Here is a 21,850-nt window from a genome sequence, read left to right as displayed (position 1 = left end):
CGTCCTGTTCTCATTGTATGATGAATTATGATGGCTGTTTGGTAGCCGTTTGCATACAATGCATACTCTCCCTCTCTTCATATGTGTGTGTGTGTCTCTGGCGAAATTCATTATGGTTCCGACAACAGTTTTATGTTAATGTATAATCCTTGATATGTTTTGTGTGTGTGTGTGTGGGGGGGGGGGGGGGGGGGGGGCGGGGGGGGGGTGTTCGCCCGGGGCGCGAAACAGGCTAGGACCGCCACTGCCTCTGGTTGTTTATGGCTCTGTGCAGAGGATGCAGAGGCTGCCCAGCATGGTCCATAATGTCCATATTGCACCTTAACTTGTTTTTATATAAGTGCGTGGAATGAGTCTTCAGTTGAATGTTTTTTAATAGGCAAAAAATACTTAAATAAGTAAATGGCGAGTAGAATTTTTGTCTTTTTTTATTTTTGCTGATCCGAAAATTGATCCGATCCGTGACTTTAAAACCGTGATCCGATCCGAACCGTGAGATTTTTGATCCGTTGCACCACTATGGATAAGTGTAAAAAAGTTTTGAACATTTTGAGGTGTTTGGTTGGGAAGGATTGGGGCGCGGATAGGGAGTCCCTGAGGGCTATATACACTGGATTGATAAGGTCAACGTTAGATTATGGTTGTCTGGCATATAATTCGGCAGCAGACACTTCTCTTAGCAAGCTAGATTTGATTCAGTATCAGGTGTTGAGACTTTGTACAGGGGCATTTAGGATGACTCCCACTGTAGCCTTGCAGGTGGAGATGGGGGAAATGCCACTAGGGTTGAGGAGGGAACAGTTTAAATTGACATATTGGGCAAACTTACAGGGTCAGGGGACGGGTCACCCTACATTAGATGTACTTAGACCTTGCTGTGAGATGGGCAGTAGGGAGTTAAAGAGCTTTGGATAGGTGGTGGGGGGAAGAGCTAGGGAACTTAAATTGGACCACTTAGACATATGTCGGTGAGTGCCTGCAATCCCTCCATGGATACTTCCTGAAGCAGCTGTAGATTTTTCTTTGAGAAGAGTAAGGACGGGGCAGGTGGTCTACACTCAATTCAGGGTTTCATAGATCAGTATTATGGGTATGTGCAAGTATATACGGATGCTTCAAAGAATCCAGCTAGTCAAGTGAGGGTGGCAGTAGTAATTCCGGACTTTATGGTAAAAATTGGGAAGAGGATTAATAATGGATTGTCTGTGTTTACAGGAGAAATGATAGCGATTCTATTAGCAGTGCAGTGGGTGGAAGATTTTAGGCAGGTAGATGGCAGAAACAGTGGGAAGAAGACAGGAGGGGAAGGTGGTTATATAAAATTCAAAGGGGGGTGGGAGTGAGGAGATCCACAAGAAGGAGTAGGCGAGAGGAGGTGGTGGTGGTGTCAAGACTGAGATTTGGGCATACGGGTTTGAATTCCACACTGTTCTTGATAGGGAAACATGCATCAGGGAAATGTGATTATTGTGGAGCGGATGAAACTTTGGAGCATGTTATTTTGCAGTGTCGGAATTATATGGTAGAGAGGAGACGGTTGGTCCAAAATCTCAGTAGCATTGCTATGAAACTTGATCTTGTAGAGTTACTGCAGAAGGAGTCAGGGGATAAATGTTATCAGGCATTGTTTCAGTTTTTGAGAGAAGGAAGGTTGTTTGGGAGGATATGAAGTGGGTTTTTTTGTTTGTTTTTATTTTGTTTTGTTTTTTAGCGTGATTTCTGTCCACACTCCATACCAGTGGTGTCAGTAATGCACCATGCAGTTGTTTGCCAACCGCCAATAATACGTAAAAGAAGAAGAAGAAGCGGAAAAAAGTGCGAGAGAGAGCGTGAGAAAAATTAAAAAAAATAAAAATCCATTGGGAGCGGTTTCGCGTCGCTCACTTCAAAGATCTGGCTCTCCTCACTATTTCCCCTGTTTATAGTAAGTGCCATGCACAGATCTGTATAAACGTGGCAGCATGTGTTACTGTTGCTTATTAGCCCATTATCATTGTTCGTTGTAGCGGAAGATGTGAATTGCGGACTGTTTTTGCTGAAAACCTCTGTTGTTGTGTATGCTTGTTTTCGCTATTACTCCGCCATATTGTGTGAAGATTTTTTTCTGTTACTGTCTGTAAAAGTTAACTACTGAACGACATGCAGTACTTAAAGTATTATTTCATTGCTGTGGAAAGTTCGTGACTGTGTCAGCTAACATCTGCAAGTTAAAAATATGTTTTTGTCCGTTAATGTTATGTAAAGTATTGTCACTATATACAGACGCGTGAGAGTGAGAGCTGCGTGTCCGTGCCATTCTTTCACTTCTCCTCACTATTTCCCCTGTTTTAGGGAACAACATTGGTCTGTTTCCTCTCTAATCATTCTGACAGTTTTTATAGGACAGTCCTTCATTTCACAACTGTGCTCCAAAGCTGAATTTGTCACTATCATGCAGTCAATTTATGTGCTTTACATCCCTCATGTCAATCACCATCTTTGTGCCTCACAGGAAAATTGAGGGTCATGTGTTTGTCGGAGAGGTGAAGGAGAAAGAGAAAGCTAAGAAACGGTAGGAGAAGGCTGTTTCCTCTGGACAGACTGCTGGACTCGTCAAGTGAGTCGTCCAGATGAACCAGAAAGACAGATTGTACAAATTAACTGGAGCTGTTAATGTGTGATAGTGTGATAGTCTTGTTGTTGTTGTGTTTTTACTTTTTTAATTTGTTTTTATTTGTTTACAGGGCTTCTGGAAGAAAGCACTGTAGTTTTCAGTCTCTGTCAATATGGTTGGGGAAGCCTGCAGTCAGCTGAGCCTGAAGAAGTCACTTGGATGAGTGATGAAACGTTTCTCCCACTGAAAACGTTACGTCCAGATGAACAGAACCAACTTTTTCAGATTTCTTTCTTGATCTTGAAACCATGGATGTCGATTTTATTGTCACTTTGCTAAGTGTTTAAATAAGTGTCGATTGGATTCACTCTCCCAGACTTCCACAAACTAGCAAATATTATCTTTGTGGTTCACAGCACCTCACAGCCTCCTGGACACTGAGCTTAGGGCAGCTGGTCAATATAGGAAAACACACAGATACGTGTCCCTCCCACAGGACACTGAGAGTTTTGCTCTGCACTGAAGTCAGCCAGTGTTCAGTCAGAGTTTGGTCATGTCTGGACTGTTGGGTGTTCGCCTGCTGCTGCTGTGGGGCTGCGCCTGCCTCTGGCTGAGCAGCTCAGCCTCAGGAGCTCTGGTCATCTCCAGGCACGATGAAGCCATACAGGTAACGTCAAACACTTTTGTGATATGAAACCGAAAAAACATTTTGGTATGATTTTGACAGCATTGTCCTCAGAAAGTAGTCCTGTAATTTAATTTAAAACAACAAAGCAAAACTTAATCACAAACTGTCTGAGTTTTTTCTTAAAACTTACTTCATGTATTCTCCATAATATCCTGTGTGTGTATTTCAGGAAAGAAGAGGAGCTGCCAGATCACTGCAGGTACTTGGCAAACGATTCGCATTAAAAAAAAACAAGGCAGCACTAAGATCTACATTTCCATCGTATATTTATGTATTTGTCAGTTTACCAGTAGATATGTCTTAAAAAATGGTGTGATCTGTGTTATGAAGTTGAGCTGATATGATGCAGTACTAGAAACTGCAGTTTAACAGTGATTTAAACCTAATGAGGTGTTTTCACTAAGACAAAGAGACTATGTGTGAACTGAATCTATCGCCCTTTTTTCTTACAGAAAAGAAGTACAAATGAAGCAATGGTAAGAAATGTATCCATTCATATTCCTGGTGATGATAATGGTGATGGGAGATAATTGATTTAATTCAGATTAACAGATCAGATTCATGGAGAGAAACCTGCTTGTTGTTCTCGATGGGATGTGTGGATAAGCTCACAGGGACCTGAAGTGATGGCTGCCAAATAAACTGTGTGATCAAAGTGTAGTGTCGGGGCTGCTGATTAATCTGTAAAGATTTCTCCTGTCTTCTATTACTTTCCCCAAATGAGCAAACTCATTATAACAGCCTCTCATTAGGGCTGTGCGATATGACCAAAATCTCATATCCCGATATAAGAATTCTATCGTCCCATAACGATATAAATCACAAAAATTTAACATTTTCTGTAAATTCTGTGAATCTCGGGCAGCTCGACTTGCGTGAAGCATTTCCAGCTGCGCGTCCTTTACCTGGAGTCGAGTGTTTTAACCGATGCATGAAACGATACATTTTTAGACATAAGTTGTAACTGCCGCTGTTTTCTTTGTATTCATTAGACGGCGTGCTGCGGGGAAAAGCCTGTTCTAACGTTTGAGTCTAAGGTTTATTTTTTAGCACCTGACGGCTCTTTTTTTATTTCTCATCCGTAAATAATCTGCTCTTTCACATGATTCAGTTTATGAAAAGTCCCAACAGGATCTTGAGCTTTATTGTGAAAGGTTTATGTGGAACATAAACAAGCGGACACGCGAAGGTGTTACCGTCGCTGTTGCTAACGACAACGCATAAAAACAGGCGCTTGTCCGTCAGTAGTGTGGTTATATTAAATATAAGAGAAAGAGAGAACTTTAAGAAATTAATATAGTCACTACAGTCAGTGGCGTGCCAGCGGGGTGGCCTGGGGGGGCACAGGCCATCCCGCAACCAGGCTGGCCACCCCAGGTGCCACCCCGAAGCTAAAACAATAAAATTCAATGAAATATCAAATGTACGATTTATGTTTTCACAGTGAAGCTCAGATATCCGATTGTAAGTGAATGCAGCATCGGCTTCTGCACTATGAGCATCATGTTAGCAAAGGAAGGAGAGCCGGCACCGCAAAAAACAATTTTTCGGCAAAAGATTAACAAGTTAACATAGCTGGACTGGCCATCAGGCATACCGGGCATTTACCCAGTGGCCTGATGACTTTTTTTTTTTTTTTTTTTTGTAATGGCATGAACAATGACAGGTGGTGGGCTGGCCAGATGCTGGCCGATGTGTAAAAATAACTCAGTTGTTTGGTGGTGGCTATGGCGGAGTTTCCACAGAGGCCAGCAGGTGGATGAGGGAAGGGGAGGCAGGAGGAGGAGAGACCCGAGGAGGCCGCCGGCCCAAGTGTCAGGTGAACTGAATTTCAGGTAAGAAGTTATGACCTGCAGTCTGTCTGGGTCAGATATAAACCAAGTTTAGGTGGAGTTTATTTTCGTTGTGCTGACTTTTTACAGTCAGTTACAATAACTCGTTCTGCGTGCTAGCTAGTATGACGGAGTTTCTATACAGCTGGGTGGGTGCTATGATGTTATTGGTAGTGAACTTTATTTTATTCATAAGGTTAGTTAGTAGAGTTGCCAACGGCTCCTTAAAAAATGGAATGGTCCCTCATTCAGAGAAAATATTACATGTTTCGTATTGAGCTGAGAGGGGACGCAGTTTGTCCCGTACTTTAGCTAGAATGGAAAAAGACACAAAGCTGGAGTTATTCTGTGTCTTTGCTGCACAGCTGCCTCTTCTCTCATTCTCTCCCCCTCCCTCTCCTGTTTCTACTTCAATCATGAAACTGATCAATGATCAGCTGATCGGCTTTCCTCTCTTGTTTGTTTATCGCCCACTTTGCGCCAGAAAGAGGAAACCAGCGGATTTCCCGCTAAACAACAGCAGCATGTTTAAGCTTGATCAGCTGTTGTTAGAATTTATTTAATATTAATTTCTAGTATCAGCTGATGTTTGCTGGAGCCACAGCTGTAAAGCTGCTGGTCATGATGTCGGTTTGGATATCTGGTGAGAGGGAAACATGAAGATGAAACCAGGAGATGTCCTTACTGAATCATCAGAGCTGAACAGGTGATGGAGAAACAGGTTTACCTTTTAGGTCACATGAATGAGTTGAAAGGAAGTTATGAACTGTTTCTGAGAGACAAATAACACCAGGATCCTTTTCTAAGTAGCTGACAGCTGATAGCTGTGCAGGGGCGGATCTAGCAAAGTGTTTCCAGGGGGCCAGGTAGGGCATTAACAGGGAGAGGGGGGCACAAAGAAATACTTTACTTTCTTATTCTCATTTAAAATGTCTCACTTTTATTAAATAATTATCTGAATATTGCAAACAAAGTTTTTATCTGACATAAAATGTATAGAAATCATGCATATACCAACAAGACTGTACATCACTGTCACAACAGCATTTGTTTTCATTCAAAGGCTTTATGGCTTTAATACATGGTGGGCCGGTCTCTAGTCAAAATGCCCGGGCTGATTTTTTTGTCCCAGTCCAGCCCTGCAGGTTAATACTGGCAGTGTCACCATGCCAGCTGACTGTATTTCATCATCAGCCAGTATTGTTCTTTATACATCAATATTACCAAAGTTTACCATAAGGCAGCATAGAAAGTATTTACTTGCTTTCAGGTTTTATTCAAATGTTAGTCTTTTCAGTTGTTTCCCCACTTTTTTCCTGTTTCAAAATCAAACACCAGTTTGTGAGAAGATTATCTTCTTTTTTTAACAGGCAGATAAAGTTTTGCATTGGCTAATTTGCCAATTGTATGTTAAAAATGTTCGTATTTTAATATTCAATAATGTTTTTGCCCAAAACATATGTGCACTATATCTCAGTAAATATACTATGCAAATATTGCTGTCCTTGAATGCTGAATAAACACTGACAAAGCACTGATTGTATCTCTTGTACTTTATCGACGCAGTATCTAAAAACCGTAGTGGTTAAAATCTCATTCTAATAAGCGTTAAAAGCGCATTCGGTTATTAGGTTTATAGGGTTATTGAATTATGGTTAATGGTTGGTAGAATTGTTTTTAACATTATCTGCCAATTACATCTGCCACCCTTCTCCAAATCTGTGCCCATACCTGGCCCCCCCAACAAAAATTTTCTAGACACGCCACTGACTAAAGTGACCATCAGAACGATGGAAAAAATATTGCCGTCAACAGTTTATTTTGCGACACCACGAAACAAACGACAGCGTAAAATGAAACGATAGATGTTTTTATATTGTCATCCGATATGTATCGTTATATCGAACAGCCCTACCTTTCATTACTTTGAAAGGCTTTTTTAATTCAAACACTACACTTGATATAAATTAGACCTCATTAATGTATAAACAAATAGGAATATGTGAGTTACCAAAGGTCAGTTTGGCAAAAAAAAATCCCTCCCAAAACAATGCTGCAACATGAAAGGAGAACGCAAACTCCTTTAAACAGCAGGTGGACATATTAAGCTAGTCCATCCAGATGAACAGCACACAGGTAAAATTTGTAAAATACTCTCAGCTCAGTTTAGTGATGTGATACAAACAAGGAGTGTTTAAAAAAAGGGTCAAGAGATTATAAATTGTACATTTATGCAACACCTGCTGCTTTTGTGAAGATCTGAGCAGAGTAACAATTGTGTTTTAAACAGAAAATAAAAGGGCAGCTCTTTTCTTATATGCTGATTCATTACACATGTGAGAGAGTTGATTTAATTCAGATTAAAAAATCAGATTCATAGAGAGAAACCCATTTTTATCTTCCTACATTTCCTTCTGTCTCTCTGTCTCAGGTGGAGGTGCACAGTGTGACAGTGGACTGCACTGTGACCTCTTGTTTTGCCCACACTGTCATGACCTCCAAGGCGTTCAACAAAGCAAGCTCGTCACAGGAAATCTTTTTTGAAGTGGAGCTGCCCAAGACTGCTTTCATCACAAACTTCAGCATGTTAGTCTGTTTCCTCTCTAATCATTCTGACAGTTTTATAGGCCAGTCCTTCATTTCACAACTGTGCTCCAAAGCTGAATTTCTCACTATCTTGGTGTCCATTTATGTGCTTTACATCCCTCATGTCTATCTCCATCTTTGTGCCTCACAGGGAAATCGAGGGTCAGGTGTATGTCGGAGAGGTGAAGGACAAAGAGAAAGCTAAGAAACAGTACGAGAAGGCTGTTTCCTCTGGACAGACTGCTGGACTCGTCAAGTGAGTCGTCCAAATGAACCAGAAACACAGATCGTGTAAATTCACTGGAGAAGCTGTCAGATATCTCTGTGACATTTTTGTTGTTGTTATTTCCAGGGCTTCTGGAAGAAAGATGGAGAAGTTTTCAGTCTCTGTCAATATTGCAGCTGAAAGCAACGTGACCTTTGTCCTGACATATGAGGAGCTCCTTCAGAGGAAACTGGGCCGATATGAGCTTTTGACCAGAGTCAAACCCAAAACACTGGTTCAGGACTTTCAGGTGAATCCAGGTTGCACAAACATGCAGTCAGCTGAGATTGAAGAAGTCACTTGGATGAGTGACGAAACATTTCTCCCTCTAAAAACGCTAGGTCCACACTAACAGAATCCACAAATGAACTTTTTGGGATTTCCTTACCTGGATGATTGAGCATGCATTAAGACAGGGGTCACCAACACGGTGCCCGCGGGCACCAGGTCGCCCGCAAGGACCACATGAGTCGCCTGCGGGCCTGTTCTAAAAATAGCTCACCATAACAACTTACCAGTAAGCTGCATCTATTTTTATTTTTTCTTGCTATTTTTTTTTAATCACAATTGCATTGGTGTTAATTTGTTAGAGATAATATATAAAAAAATGTTTATTATTAAATATTAGATCATGATCTAATATTTATAGTGCTAGCTGGTCTCCACGGAAACAGTTGCCGTGAAGACCAGCAAAGGCAAAGGTGAGGAGATGAGGAAAACATGGCGGAAAAAGGGAAGAAAACATATATAATTTTCACAGTTAATGGGAGGAAGAGTTCTTTTTTACCACTGTGAAAGATTCATGCGTGTGTCTCATTTGCGGGGCAACTGTGGCAACAGCAAAGCGGCACAACGTGGAGAGACATTTCCAAACGTGTCACACAAGCTACCATGCTAACTACCCAAAGGGCAGCACACTGCGAGCGGAAAAGGCCCGCGAATTAAAGGCAGGTTTGAGCAAACAGCAGTCTTTTTTCACGAGACCGGTGAAAAACTCTCAAAAAGCAACCGAAGCCTCATTTAGAGCTACACATTTCATGATTAAGAAAAAGAAGGCATTTTTAGACGGGGAGTATTTCAAAGAAGCAATGATGATAATTGCAAAAACTGTGCTTAAAGACGAGAAATATGGAAACGATGTAATCTCCACTCTCTCTGATGTCCAGCTGGGGGCAACTACAATTGTTAGAAGAGTGTCGGCTATGTCCGGGAACTTGGCCGATCAGTTGGATCAGGATCTGGCAAAGTGCAGTTGGTTTAGCATCCAGTGTGATGAGTCCGTCGACAGCAGCAGTACAGCACAGCTGATGGTCTTTATCCGGATGGTATTTGATGGTTTCTCCACAAAAGAAGAACTTCTGACACTACTGCCGCTAAAGACAACTACGAAGGGAGTTGACATCTATAACGCGGTGAAGGAGTTTTTCGCGAAGAAAAAGGTACCGTTGGAAAAGCTGGTATCAGTGACTACCGACGGGGCTCCTGCTATGATCGGCCGACATACGGGATTCATCGCTCACTGTAAAGGTGACACAGAGTTCCCAAACTTCATGCATTACCACTGCATCATTCACCAGCAGGCGTTATGCGCAAAGGTGATCGGCTTCGAGCACGTCATGACTCCCGTCGTGAAGATCATAAACAGCATCCGCTCCAGAGCTAAACAGCACAGAACATTCAAGGTGCTATTGGAGGAGCTGTCAGCTGAATATGGTGACCTGCTACTACATACGGAAATCCGATGGCTCAGCAGGGGACGGATTTTGCTTCGTTTTTTGTCACTTTTGGGTGAAATCAAGGAGTTCATGCAATCCAAAGGGGAAGACACATCTCTGCTGGAGGACACTGAGTGGACACTTGACCTTGCGTTTTTAACAGACATTACTGGGAAACTGAACCATTTGAACTGTGAGCTGCAAGGCAAAGGTAAGACTGTTGCTGACATGATAAGTGCTTTAAATGGATTTAAAGCCCAGATGAACATTTTCTCTGTGCATTTACAGAGAAAAAAGGTGCTGCACTTTCCCTCTGTGCAGATGGTGCTGAAAGACAATGCTTCTGCATCTGAGACTTTTGACAAAGTTGCAGAAAAGTACACTCAAGTCATAAACCGACTTGGTCAAGAGTTTGAGAACAGGTTTTGTGACCTTGATCAGCTTGAGCCATGTGTCTCATTTGTTTCCAATCCTTTCATGAATGTGGACACAACATGCATTGCTGAGCAACTAAGTTCAATGTTCAGCTTGGATGCTGGACAGGTGGAAATCGAAATTGTAACATTGCAAAATGACGTCCACCTCAAAGCCTATCTGGGTGCACCAAACTTTTGGTGCCTTGTTGACACAGAAAAGTACAGTGGTGTGTGCACAGCAGCTATGAAGGTTGCCAGCCTGTTTGGTTCAACCTATCTTTGTGAATCAGCCTTTTCTGACATGAACTTCATCAAGAACAAACACAGAACACGCCTCTCCGATGCACATCTGCAAGACTCACTCAGAGTTGCAGTGTCAAGTTATACCCCAGATTACAACACACTGGTGAACAGCATGCAATGCCAGGTTTCCCACTAACAGACAAAGAAAGCCATATTAGATGTTCTCAGTGGCAACATTACAGTGTCATGTCAAAGTTGAATTTAATTATTGAAAAACAAATGTGTTTGTTAAGTGTAACATGTGACAATTTGCTTTAAAATGCTGCCAATTTGGTGAAAAGTTCTGTAAAATTTGAAAGTTGATTTTTTGTATGTTACATACATACAAAAATAATGTATGTAACAGTGCATGATTTGTTAAAATTTGTTAGTGGTAAGTGAAAATGTTGTAGAAGTGATCACTTCAAAATGTAAATACTTGCAGAGATATATAGAAATAAAGCGTTGCATATTGATATTTATGTTTCCTACCTTGTTTCCTACTTGCATTCTTTATAATTATGGTGAAAAATAATTAACATAATTAGTGTCCGTACATAGATGAATATAATTAATTATTAATGATAACACATAATTAAGTTAAACTGAGGAAATTTGTTATTTGAGAAGTGTGTGTCAAACTGGTAGCCCTTCACATTAATCGCTACCCAAGAAGTAGCTCTCACTTTCAAAAAGGTTGGTGACCCCTGCATTAAGACATTTTAACCCCCATAGGGTGATTTCCTGATTTACATTAGAAATGATCTCTTGTCTCCATGTTTGCCTTTGTGGAAACAGATTGTGACAAACATCTATGAGCCTCAGGGCATTTCTTATGTTGACGCCCATGCAACCTTCCTCTCGAATGAGCTGCTCCCTCTGGTGGAGAAAACTGTCACAGACAGAAAGGTACCTTCATACAATAATAAACCTTCTGATTATTGTGCTGCATTTTATTGCACGGTTGAATCTCAGTTGGGATCATAATTGTGTATGTATTATTCCCTTTTCAGGCGCATATCTCCTTCTCACCAACCATGGAGCAGCAGAGGAAGTGTCCAGGTTGTGATGGAACACTTATTGATGGAGATTTTATTGTCAGCTATGATGTGAAGCGAGAGAAGAACCTTGGGGACATACAGGTCAGTGAAAGCTTCAAGTACTGAATAAGATCAAATTGAAAAAGTGATTTATTACACCATTGTTTTAAAATTCATTACTTTTTGGAATCTGTCTCTTCTTCAGATTGTAAATGGATACTTTGTGCACTTCTTTGCTCCTGAATTACCTAAACTCCCAAAGAATGTGGTCTTTGTAATTGACATAAGTGGATCAATGAGTGGAAGAAAGATGGAGCAGGTAAGAAGTTGTTCTGACCCCTGATGTGCTTCTAATATGTCAAAGTTCATGTGGACACACGTCATCCTCTGACTCTTTGTAGACAAGAGAAGCTATGCTGGCCATTCTTCAACAAGTCCATGAAGACGACCACTTTGCCATCATCCTGTTTGATTCTGTTATTGAAACCTGGAAGGATTCACTTACCAAAGCAACAAAGGAAAACATAACTGAAGCCATGAATTACATCAAAAGAATACATAGCAGAGGAGGTAAGAAATACAAAAAAACAAGTAAACAAAACAAAAAAACAAACACCTAACAGCACAAAAACATTAATAGTTTATGCATTTTAAAACATGAATTGTGTTTTTCTTTTAGCAACCAATATTAATGATGCAGTGTTGACTGCTGTACACATGCTGGTCAAAGACAGACAGATGGAGAGGCTACCAGATAGAAGTGCTGATATGATTATATTACTGACTGATGGAATGCCAAATGAGGGTAAGTATGTAGAGTGCAAACATACCATAGGCTAGATTATGTTTGTTCAGCATTTAACATTACATTGCGTTTAGCATTTTTATCATTGTGTGTTGCATGCATGCATTTTTAGGAGAGCGCAACACTGGCAAGATCCAGGAGAATGTGCGTACAGCTATTGGGGGAAAAATGTCTCTGTACTGTCTTGGATTTGGAAATGATGTGGATTATTCCTTCCTGGATGTGATGAGCAAACAAAACAAAGGCCTGGCCCGCAGAATCTTTGAAGCTTCAGATGCTGCTGCTCAGCTCCAGGTGCGAGTTCCTCTTCCACACTAATCTGTGTAGCTCCCTTATTTAGAAACCTTTAGATAATAACTTCTTCCACAGTGTAACCTCGTGTGCTTTATCCAAACATACTTTCTGCTAAATCACCTGCAAATTATAATTAGAATAAATGCAGCCTGTTTGTAGCTTTGGAAACCAGAATCACTGAGTTGGAATCCCAGCTCCAGACCCTTGAAAATCCTGCAGCTAGCCAGAGCCCTGTAGTCCATGTGGGCAACGATAGCTTGGCCATCGTTAACAGCCCCCCAGCAGCTTGTACAGAGCAGCAGCAGTGATGGGATTTCCGGCTCTTTTTAGAGAACTGGCTCTTTTGGCTTGACTCACTAAAAAGAGTTGGCTCTTTCAGCTCCGAACCGGCTCTTCAGGTTGTTTTGTTGCTTTAATTAATTTATTATTAACAATAATATAAAATTATGCACAAAAGGAATTACTAATATAAAAAAGTGGGTTTATTTATATATGTTTATATATAAATATATGCGGTGGCCCCAGAGACAAAACACGTACAAACTACAAAAAGCACATACAAATTCTAATGCGCATTTCTAGCATTAACTGAACTTCCAAAACAGAGCTATCTAGATCACTTAAATTACACAATTGAAAGCATATGTGTATTGTTTGTGTATTTATACACAAGCACTCATATCAATCAATCAATCAATCAATCAAGGCTTTATTCGCCACGTGCAGGTTGCCCTGCTGTGAAATAGCATCACATGGGGATACAGGTCGGAGATCGGTAGCGTTACAGAAAAAACACTGAAATATACACTACAATGGGAAAGTACAAGAGGGAAAAAAAGAGACCTCCACTCATGCTGGGCTCCTGGGAGGACAGCATGAGAACAGGAAACAAAAAAACTCCTCTGCACAAGAGACCAGGAAGCAGAGTTGCAGTCTTACATGCCTCTCTGCAGCTTCTCTCCTCCTGCTACCCCCCCCAAAAACCCGTCTCCATAGAGACTGTGTCAGCTCCCAAAAAGACAAAAAACAAACTAAAAACCAGCAACAAACAACTTAAACATAAACAATTACAAAGAAAGAACAATACAGTATCCACATCTGAACCAAAGAGTAAAACAGTGAAATGTAGATTATTAAATATTAGGTCTCTCTCCTCCAAGTGACTTAATAATTGATCAACAAATTGATTTACTCTGCCTTACAGAAACCTGGTTGCAGCAAGATGATTATGTTAGTTTAAATGAATCAACACCCCCGAGTCATTCTAACTACCAGAAATCTCGAAGCACAGGCCGAGGGGGCGGTGTGGCAGCAATTTTTCACACCACCCTATTAATTAATGAAAGACCAAGACAGACTTTTAATTCATTTGAAAGCCTGATGCTTAACATTGTCCACCCCAGCTGTAAAACTCAGAAACCAGTCTTACTTGTTATCATCTATCGTCCACCTGGGCCTTACACAGAGTTTCTGTCTGATTTCTCAGACTTTATATCTAATTTAGTTCTGAGCTCAGATAAAATAATTATTGTGGGTGATTTTAACATCCATGTAGATGCTAAAAATGACAGCCTCAACATGGCATTTAATCTGTTATTAGACTCAATTGGCTTCTCTCATTGTAAAAGAACCCACCCACCACTTTAATCACACTCTAGATCTTGTTTTAACATATGGCATAGAAGCGGAACATTTAACAGTGTTTCCTGAAAACCCTCTCCTGTCTGATCATTTCCTGATAACATTTACATTTACAATAATTGATTACACAGCGGTGGAGAGTAGACTTTATCAAAGTGGATGTCTTTCTGAAAGCACTGTAACTAAGTTTAAGAATATAATCCACCCACTGTTATCATCTTCAATGCCCTGTACCAACATAGAGCAGAGCAGCTATCTGAATACTACTCCAACAGAGGTCGATTATCTTGTTAATAATTTTACCTCCTCACTACGTACGACTCTGGATACTGTAGCTCCTGTGAAAACTAAGGTCTCTAATCAGAAGTACCTGACTCCGTGGTATAATTCTCAAATACGTACCCTAAAGCAGATGACTCGTAATCTGGAGAGGAAATGGCGTGTCACAAATTTAGAGTATCATCATTTAGCCTGGAGAAATAGTTTGTTGCTTTATAAGAAAGCCCTCCGCAAAGCCAGAACATCTTACTATTCGTCACTGATTGAAGAAAATAAGAACAACCCCAGGTTTCTCTTCAGCACTGTAGCCAGGCTGACAAAAAGTCAGCTCTTTTGAGCCAACCATCCCTTTAACGTTAACTAGTAATGACTTCATGAACTTCTTCACAAATAAAATTTTTATCATTAGAGAAAAAATTACCAGTAATCATCCCACAGATGTAATATTATCTACAGCTATTCTTAGTACCATCGATGTTAAGTTAGACTCTTTTTCTCCAGTTGATCTTTCTGAGTTAACTTCAATAATTACTTCCTCCAAACCATCAATGTGTCTTTTAGACCCCATTCCTACAAAACTGCTCAAAGAAGTCCTGCCATTAATTAATTCTTCGATCTTAAATATGATCAACCTATCTCTAATAATGGTAAATGGTAAATGGCCTGCATTTGTATAGCGCTTTTCTAGTCCATAGGACCCCAAAGCGCTTTACACTACATTCAGTCATTCACCCATTCTCACACACATATTCACACACTGGCGATAGCAAGCTACATTGTAGCCACAGCTGCCCTGGGGCGCACTGACAGAGGCGAGGCTGACGGACACAGGCGCCACCGGGCCCTCTGACCACCACCAGTAGGCAAACATGGGGTTAGTATCTTGCCCAAGGATATTTGGCATGCAGCCTGGGATCGAACCACCGACCTTCTGATTAGTGGCTGACCTGCTCTGCCACCTGAGCTACAGCCACCCCGGCACATAATCGGCTATGTACCACAGGCCTTCAAGCTGGCTGTAGTTAAACCTTTACTCAAAAAGCCATCTCTAGACCCAGCAGTCTTAGCTAATCATAGGCCAATCTCCAACTTTCCTTTCATATCGAAAATCCTTGAAAGAGTAGTTGTCAGACAGCTAACAGATCATCTGCAGAGGAATGGTTTATTTGAAGAGTTTCAGTCAGGTTTCAGAGTTCATCACAGCACAGAAACAGCTTTAGTGAAGGTTACAAAAGATCTTCTTATGGCCTCTGACAGTGGACTCATCTCTGTGCTTGTCCTGCTAGACCTTAGTGCAGCATTCGATACTGTCGACCATAATATCCTATTAGAGCGATTAGAACATGCTGTAGGTATTACAGGTACTGCACTGCAGTGGTTTGTATCATATCTATCTAATAGACTCCAATTTGTACATGTAAATGGAGAGTCCTCTTCACACACTGAGGAGTTCCACAGGGTTCAGTGCTAGGACCAATTCTGTTTACATTATACATGCTTCCCTTAGGCAGTATCATTAGAAGACATAGCATACATTTTCACTGTTATGCAGATGACACCCAGCTCTATCTGTCCATGAAGCCAGATAACACACACCAATTAGTTAAACTGCAGGAATGTCTTAAAGACATAAAGACCTGGATGGCTGCTAACTTTCTGCTTCTTAATTCAGATAAAACTGAGGTTATTGTACTCGGCCCTGAAAAGCTTAGAAATATGGTATCTAACCAGATTCTTACTCTGGATGGCATTACCGTGGCCTCCAGTAACGCTGTGAGGAACCTTGGAGTCACTTTTGACCAGGATATGTCCTTCAACGCACATATTAAACAAATATGTAAGACTGCGTTCTTTCATTTGCGCAACATCTCTAAAATTAGAAATATCCTGTCTCAGAGTGACGCTGAAAAACTAGTTCATGCATTTATTACTTCCAGGCTGGACTACTGCAATTCATTATTATCAGGATGTCCAAAAAACTCGCTGAAAAGCCTTCAGTTAATCCAAAATGCTGCAGCAAGAGTCCTGACAGGGACTAGAAAGAGAGAGCAGATTTCTCCTGTTTTGGCTTCCTGTTAAATCCAGAATTCAAAATCCTGCTCCTCACATACAAGGTCTTAAATAATCAGGCCCCATCTTATCTTAATGATCTTGTAGTACCATATCACCCTATTAGAGCACTTCGCTCTCGCTCTGCAGGCCTACTTGTTGTTCCTAGAGTATTTAAAAGTAGAATGGGAGGGAGAACCTTCAGATTTCAGGCCCCTCTTCTGTGGAACCAGCTTCCAGTTTGGATTCGGGAGACAGACACTATCTCTACTTTTAAGATTAGGCTTAAAACTTTCCTTTTTGCTAAAGCATATAGTTAGGGCTGGACCAGGTGACCCTGAATCCTCCTTTAGTTATGCTGCAATAGACGTAGGCTGCCAGGGGATTCCCATGATGCATTGAGTTTTTCCTTTCCAGTCACCTTTCTCACTCACTATGTGTTAATAGACCTCTCTGCATTGAATCATATCTGTTATTAACCTCTGTCTCTCTTCCACAGCATGTCTTTTATCCTGTCTTCCTTCTCTCACCCCAACCGGTCGCAGCAGATGGCCGCCCCTCCCTGAGCCTGGTTCTGCCGGAGGTTTCTTCCTGTTAAAAGGGAGTTTTTCCTTCCCACTGTTGCCAAAGTGCTTGCTCATAGGGGGTCATATGATTGTTGGGTTTTTCTCTGTATCTATGAAGCGGCTTGAGGCGACTTTTGTTGTGATTTGGCGCTATATAAATAAAATTGAATTGAATTGGGGAAAAAAAGCACAAATGTCCACAGCACAACATTATGGAACACGTGACAAGCCACAGGGTCGGGTGGGGGGTGAGGAGTAATCCGAAGCAAACGCAGCAGCCATCCTGCTGTCGCGAAATCAATCAATGTAGAGCAGTGTCACAAACCACGGAGGCCCCAGAAAAGTGCAATCAACCGATGAGTTTATTAACAGCCCGGAGAAAACATCAACATATGTCTTCTGACCAAAATGCATGTTTTGGCTACTTATAAAGCAGTGGGGTACACGCCCCCCCCCCCATGGCGTCAATGACAGATTAAAATAGGTTCCAGACATTAGTCACAGTTAATCGTACATCTTTAATAGCTATAAGCAGACATAGAACTTCTCTTTTCTATAATACCTTCCATACAAGGTAATAAACTTCAAGCCCTCAGGGTCTCTGAGGCTAATTATTGACTCTGATCATCTATTACCAAGTAGAATAAAATATAGTAAGACACCAAATGAGTTGAGGCCTCAGGCCGGACACATTCCTAGATTATATGTATTATATGTACTGTAAGCATGCATTGCAGTTATCCTTCTATGTTCTAGTTTCCCTCAGCATGTATCACCTGGACAGTCACGCCAGTGAAGCTTAAGACCCTTAATGAACTGAACATCAACTCAAAATAAGCACAGATATGCAATGTGTATAAAATACTTCTAACCGTACTTGTAATAAAAGTTAACATAATGGAAGGATCCTCAAATGGACATCTTCAATAAACAAATGTAATGCAGTATCAATACTGTGAGAAATATTATTACATGAAATAATGCTGTAAAGAATGTTATTAATGCAATTATAATGATGCAGATTATATGGCAGCAATAAAAGAATTTCTGTATCTCCACACTGCCCAGCGCTACCATTCAGATCCGCCGTGTTCCCAGGAGGGAACAAGCATCGAAGGCGTTTGGAAAGAGAGGAGGGATGAGTGTGTGCATATCAGTGTATATGTATGTGTGTGCGTGTCCAGAGTTCAGCTGAGACAGTGTCCTTCGCCCTGCTAGGCTAAGTAAACAGTCTTCTTGGGGGCGATCGTGGCTCAAGAGTTGGGCGTTCGCCTTGTAATCGGAAGGTTGCCGGTTCGAGCCCCGGCTTGGCCAGTCTCGGTCGTTGTGTCCTTGGGCAAGACACTTCACCTGTTGCCTACTGGTGGTGGTCAGAGGGCCCGGTGGCGCCAGTGTCTGGCAGCCTCGCCTCTGTCAGTGCGCCCCAGGGTGGCTGTGGCTACAATGTAGCTTGCCATCACCAGTGTGTGAATGTGTGGATGACTGGATATGTAAAGCGCTTTGGGGTCCTTAGGGACTAGTAAAGCGCTATATAAATACAGGCCATTTACCATTTCCAGCCAACCCAGGTGGCCTTGCATGGAATGGGAAGGAACAATCTAAACACAGTCGTTATCAGGGTGGTTCAGGGTGGACTAAAAAACTGTGGAGCAACGAGGCTGTGGAGGAGCTTCGCACGTGTTTGGAGACCACAGACTGGGACACATTGAAGGCTGCTTCTAACAGCTTGGACGAGTTTACGGACACTGTCACCTCCTATATCCACTTCTGTGAGGACAGCATTGTGCCAGGGTGAGTTATAACAATGACAAACCCTGGTTTACTCCTAAACTCAAAAAGCTGTGGCTGGAAAAGAGAAAGGCGTTCAGAAGCGGAGACAGGGACTGCTACAGAGAGGCCAAGTACAGGTTCACTAAAGAAGTGGACATTGCTAAACATCAGCACTCTGAGAAAATGCAGCAGCAGATCTCAGAGAATGACTCGGCCTCTGTGTGGAAAGGTTTTAGGAATATCACAAACTACAAGCCTAAAACCCCCCACTCCACTGATGACTTGCTCTTAGCCAACACCCTTAACGACTTCTACTGCCGTTTTGACGAGCCATCAGGCAGCCTTCACACCTCCAACGGCCCCAACAATAGAGACACTTTGGACACTAATTCCCCCACCTCTCCCCCCTACATAGAGCCATCACCACCTTCAAACCGTTCACCTACAACACCCCCTCCTCACCCCACACAAAAGAGGATTTCACACCACCTCCTCCCACCACAACTCTTCATATTCATGAAGCAGATGTGAGGAAGCAGTTTAAGAACCTGAATGCTCGGAAAGCTCCCGGCCCAGACGGTGTGTCTCCTGCCACCCTCAGACACTGTGCAAACGAGCTGGCCCCAGTGTTTTCTGGCATTTTCAACTCCTCACTGCAGGCATGTCATGTGCCCATGTCATGTGCCTGCCTGCTTCAAGTCCTCCACCATAATCCCTGTCCCCAAGAAACCTAGGATCACTGGACTAAATGACTACAGACCCGTGGCTCTGACATCTGTGGTCATGAAGTCTTTTGAGCGCCTAGTTCTCTCCCATCTCAGGACCCTCACGGCCCCCCTCCTGGACCCCCTGCAGTTTGCATATAGAGCCAACAGGTCTGTAGACGACGCCATCAACATGGCCCTACACTTCATCCTGCAGCATCTGGACTCCCCAGGAACCTACGCCAGGATCCTGTTTGTGGACTTCAGCTCTGCCTTCAACACCATCCTTCCAGACCATCTCCGAGACAAGCTTTCCCAGATGAATGTGCCTGATCCCATCTGCCAGTGGATCACTGACTTCCTGACGGACAGGAAGCAGCATGTGAGGCTGGGAAAGAATGTCTCGGACTCCCGGACCATCAGCACCGGCTCCCCTCAGGGCTGTGTTCTTTCTCCTCTGCTCTTCTCCCTGTACACCAACTGCTGCACCTCCACCCACCAGTCTGTCAAGCTAATCAAGTTTGCAGATGACACCACCGTTATTGGACTCATCTCGGACGGGGACGAGTCTGCCTACAGGAGGGAGGTTGAACGTCTGGTGTCCTGGTGCAGCCACAACAACCTGGTGCTGGCTGAATGCCCAGAAGACAGTGGAGATTATTGTGGACTTCAGGAAGCACACAGCCCCACTCCCCCCCATCATCCTGACTGACACCCCCATCACCTCTGTGGACTCATTCCGCTTCCTGGGTACCACCATCACCCAGGACCTGAAGTGGGAGCCCACCATCACCTCCGTCATCAAGAAAGCCCAGCAGAGGATGTACTTCCTGAGGCAGCTGAAGAAATTCAACCTGCCAACACGGACGATGATGCAATTCTACACTGCAATCATCGAGTCCATCCTCACCTCCTCCATCACCGTGTGGTACGCTGGAGCCACTATCAGGGACAAACAGAGACTGCAGCGTGTTGTGCGCTCTGCTGAGAAGGTGATTGGCTGCAGACTCCCATCTTTGCAGGACCTGTACACCTCCAGGACATTGCGGCGTGCAGCTCGGATCTCAGCTGACCCTTCTCACCCTGGACACAGTCTGTTTGACCTGCTCCCCTCAGGCAGGAGGCTCCGGTCCATTCGCACCAGAACCTCTCGCCATAAGAACAGTTTCTTCCCCTCTGCTGTTGGACACATGAACAATAACCATATGACTGTACCCGCCACTAACACATGACCCTACGCTGTGTCACTGCATCATTCTATGTTTGGCACTGATCACCACCTGCACTCATGTATATATCTTTCAACGTAGCACTCTTAATTCTTATTCTCATGTATATATCTCATGTATATCTCTTGCACATATCTTTCCACGTAGCACTTTTAATTCTTATCCCTACTTTTATTTTTTTCCATGTCTATTTAAGTGCTATTTATGACAGCATGTTTGCACTGAAGCACCGCAGCAATTTCCTAATGTTGTAAACCTGCTCAACATTTGGCAATAAACCCCATTCTGATTCTGAAATTTCAAAAATCCTGTTTCAGAATAATGTTGAAAAACTAGTTCATGCATTTCTAACTTCTAAAAAATTCTCTAAAAGACTTCAGTTGATCCAAAATGTTGCAGTGAGAGTACTGACTAAAAAGAGAGAGTATATTTCTCTGGGACTGGCTTCTCTTTATTGGCTCCCTGTTACATCACATACAAGCTCTTAAATACTCAGGCCCCGCCTTCTCTTAAAGACCTCATAGTAATTTAGCACCTCAGTAGGGCACTTAGAGCTCTCTTACTTGTGGTTCCTAGGTTATTTTAAAGTAGAATGGGAGGCTGAACCTTCTGCTTTCAGGCCCCCCTTCTGTGGGTTCGATTTCTGGCGCCAGACAAACATTGTCATTTTTTCTTTGATTTTATGTTTGGTACATCTTCATTTAAAGCACTGCAGTTATGCCATATTCCTATGAATTATGTAGTCAATATTTCATGCTAAATTTATAACAGAAAATTGGAATAAGCAAAAGTGATAAAGTGTGTGTATGCTTTTATTTCAGGGTTTCTATGACGAAGTGGCCAGCCCTCTACTTTTAGAGGTGGACATGCACTATCCTGACAATGCAGTGGATTCTCTGACCACCAGCCACTTTAGCTACTTGTTTAATGGCACAGAGATTGTTGTGGCTGGCCATTTAATTGACGACAACCTTGACAACTTCCTGGTGGAAGTGGTTGGACAGGGGGTGAGGAAAAAAAGAAAAACAAAAGAAATGGCAGAAACATTGAGACATTGAGTAGACATAGCCTATATTTATTTGTTTTACTCTGGTTC

General features: G+C 42.3%; 1 protein-coding gene across 5 annotated transcripts in view; it reads left to right on the top strand.

Moving 5' to 3' along the window:
* Positions 1–1,401: 1,401 nt before the first annotated feature.
* LOC146669336 (inter-alpha-trypsin inhibitor heavy chain H3-like) overlaps positions 1,402–21,850 on the top strand; it is a 39,663-nt gene continuing 19,214 nt past the window's right edge. Inside the window, exons 1-15 of one of the 5 annotated variants that reach the window (XM_085405900.1) lie at positions 1,402–1,924; positions 2,492–2,551; positions 2,724–3,260; positions 3,451–3,480; positions 3,734–3,757; positions 7,545–7,699; positions 7,851–7,955; positions 8,052–8,214; positions 11,176–11,286; positions 11,391–11,519; positions 11,623–11,736; positions 11,819–11,987; positions 12,097–12,222; positions 12,335–12,516; positions 21,576–21,761. In XM_085405900.1, the coding sequence (XP_085262026.1) occupies positions 3,147–3,260; positions 3,451–3,480; positions 3,734–3,757; positions 7,545–7,699; positions 7,851–7,955; positions 8,052–8,214; positions 11,176–11,286; positions 11,391–11,519; positions 11,623–11,736; positions 11,819–11,987; positions 12,097–12,222; positions 12,335–12,516; positions 21,576–21,761 (1,608 nt within the window). In that variant the 5' untranslated portion in view covers positions 1,402–1,924; positions 2,492–2,551; positions 2,724–3,146. Of the gene's footprint in view, positions 1,925–2,491; positions 2,597–2,723; positions 3,261–3,450; positions 3,481–3,733; positions 3,758–5,017; positions 5,117–7,544; positions 7,700–7,850; positions 7,956–8,051; positions 8,215–8,331; positions 8,482–11,175; positions 11,287–11,390; positions 11,520–11,622; positions 11,737–11,818; positions 11,988–12,096; positions 12,223–12,334; positions 12,517–21,575; positions 21,762–21,850 lie in introns of those variants that run through there. The other 4 variants (XM_085405899.1, XM_085405901.1, XM_085405902.1 and 1 more) reach the window with 4 other exon arrangements.

The sequence above is a fragment of the Rhamphochromis longiceps genome, linkage group LG5, assembly GCF_057381845.1.
Source record: "Rhamphochromis longiceps isolate RC_006_pf linkage group LG5, R_longiceps_female_GT1.1, whole genome shotgun sequence".
Classification (NCBI taxonomy): domain Eukaryota; kingdom Metazoa; phylum Chordata; class Actinopteri; order Cichliformes; family Cichlidae; genus Rhamphochromis; species Rhamphochromis longiceps.
This window is presented reverse-complemented; position numbering and strand designations above follow the sequence as displayed.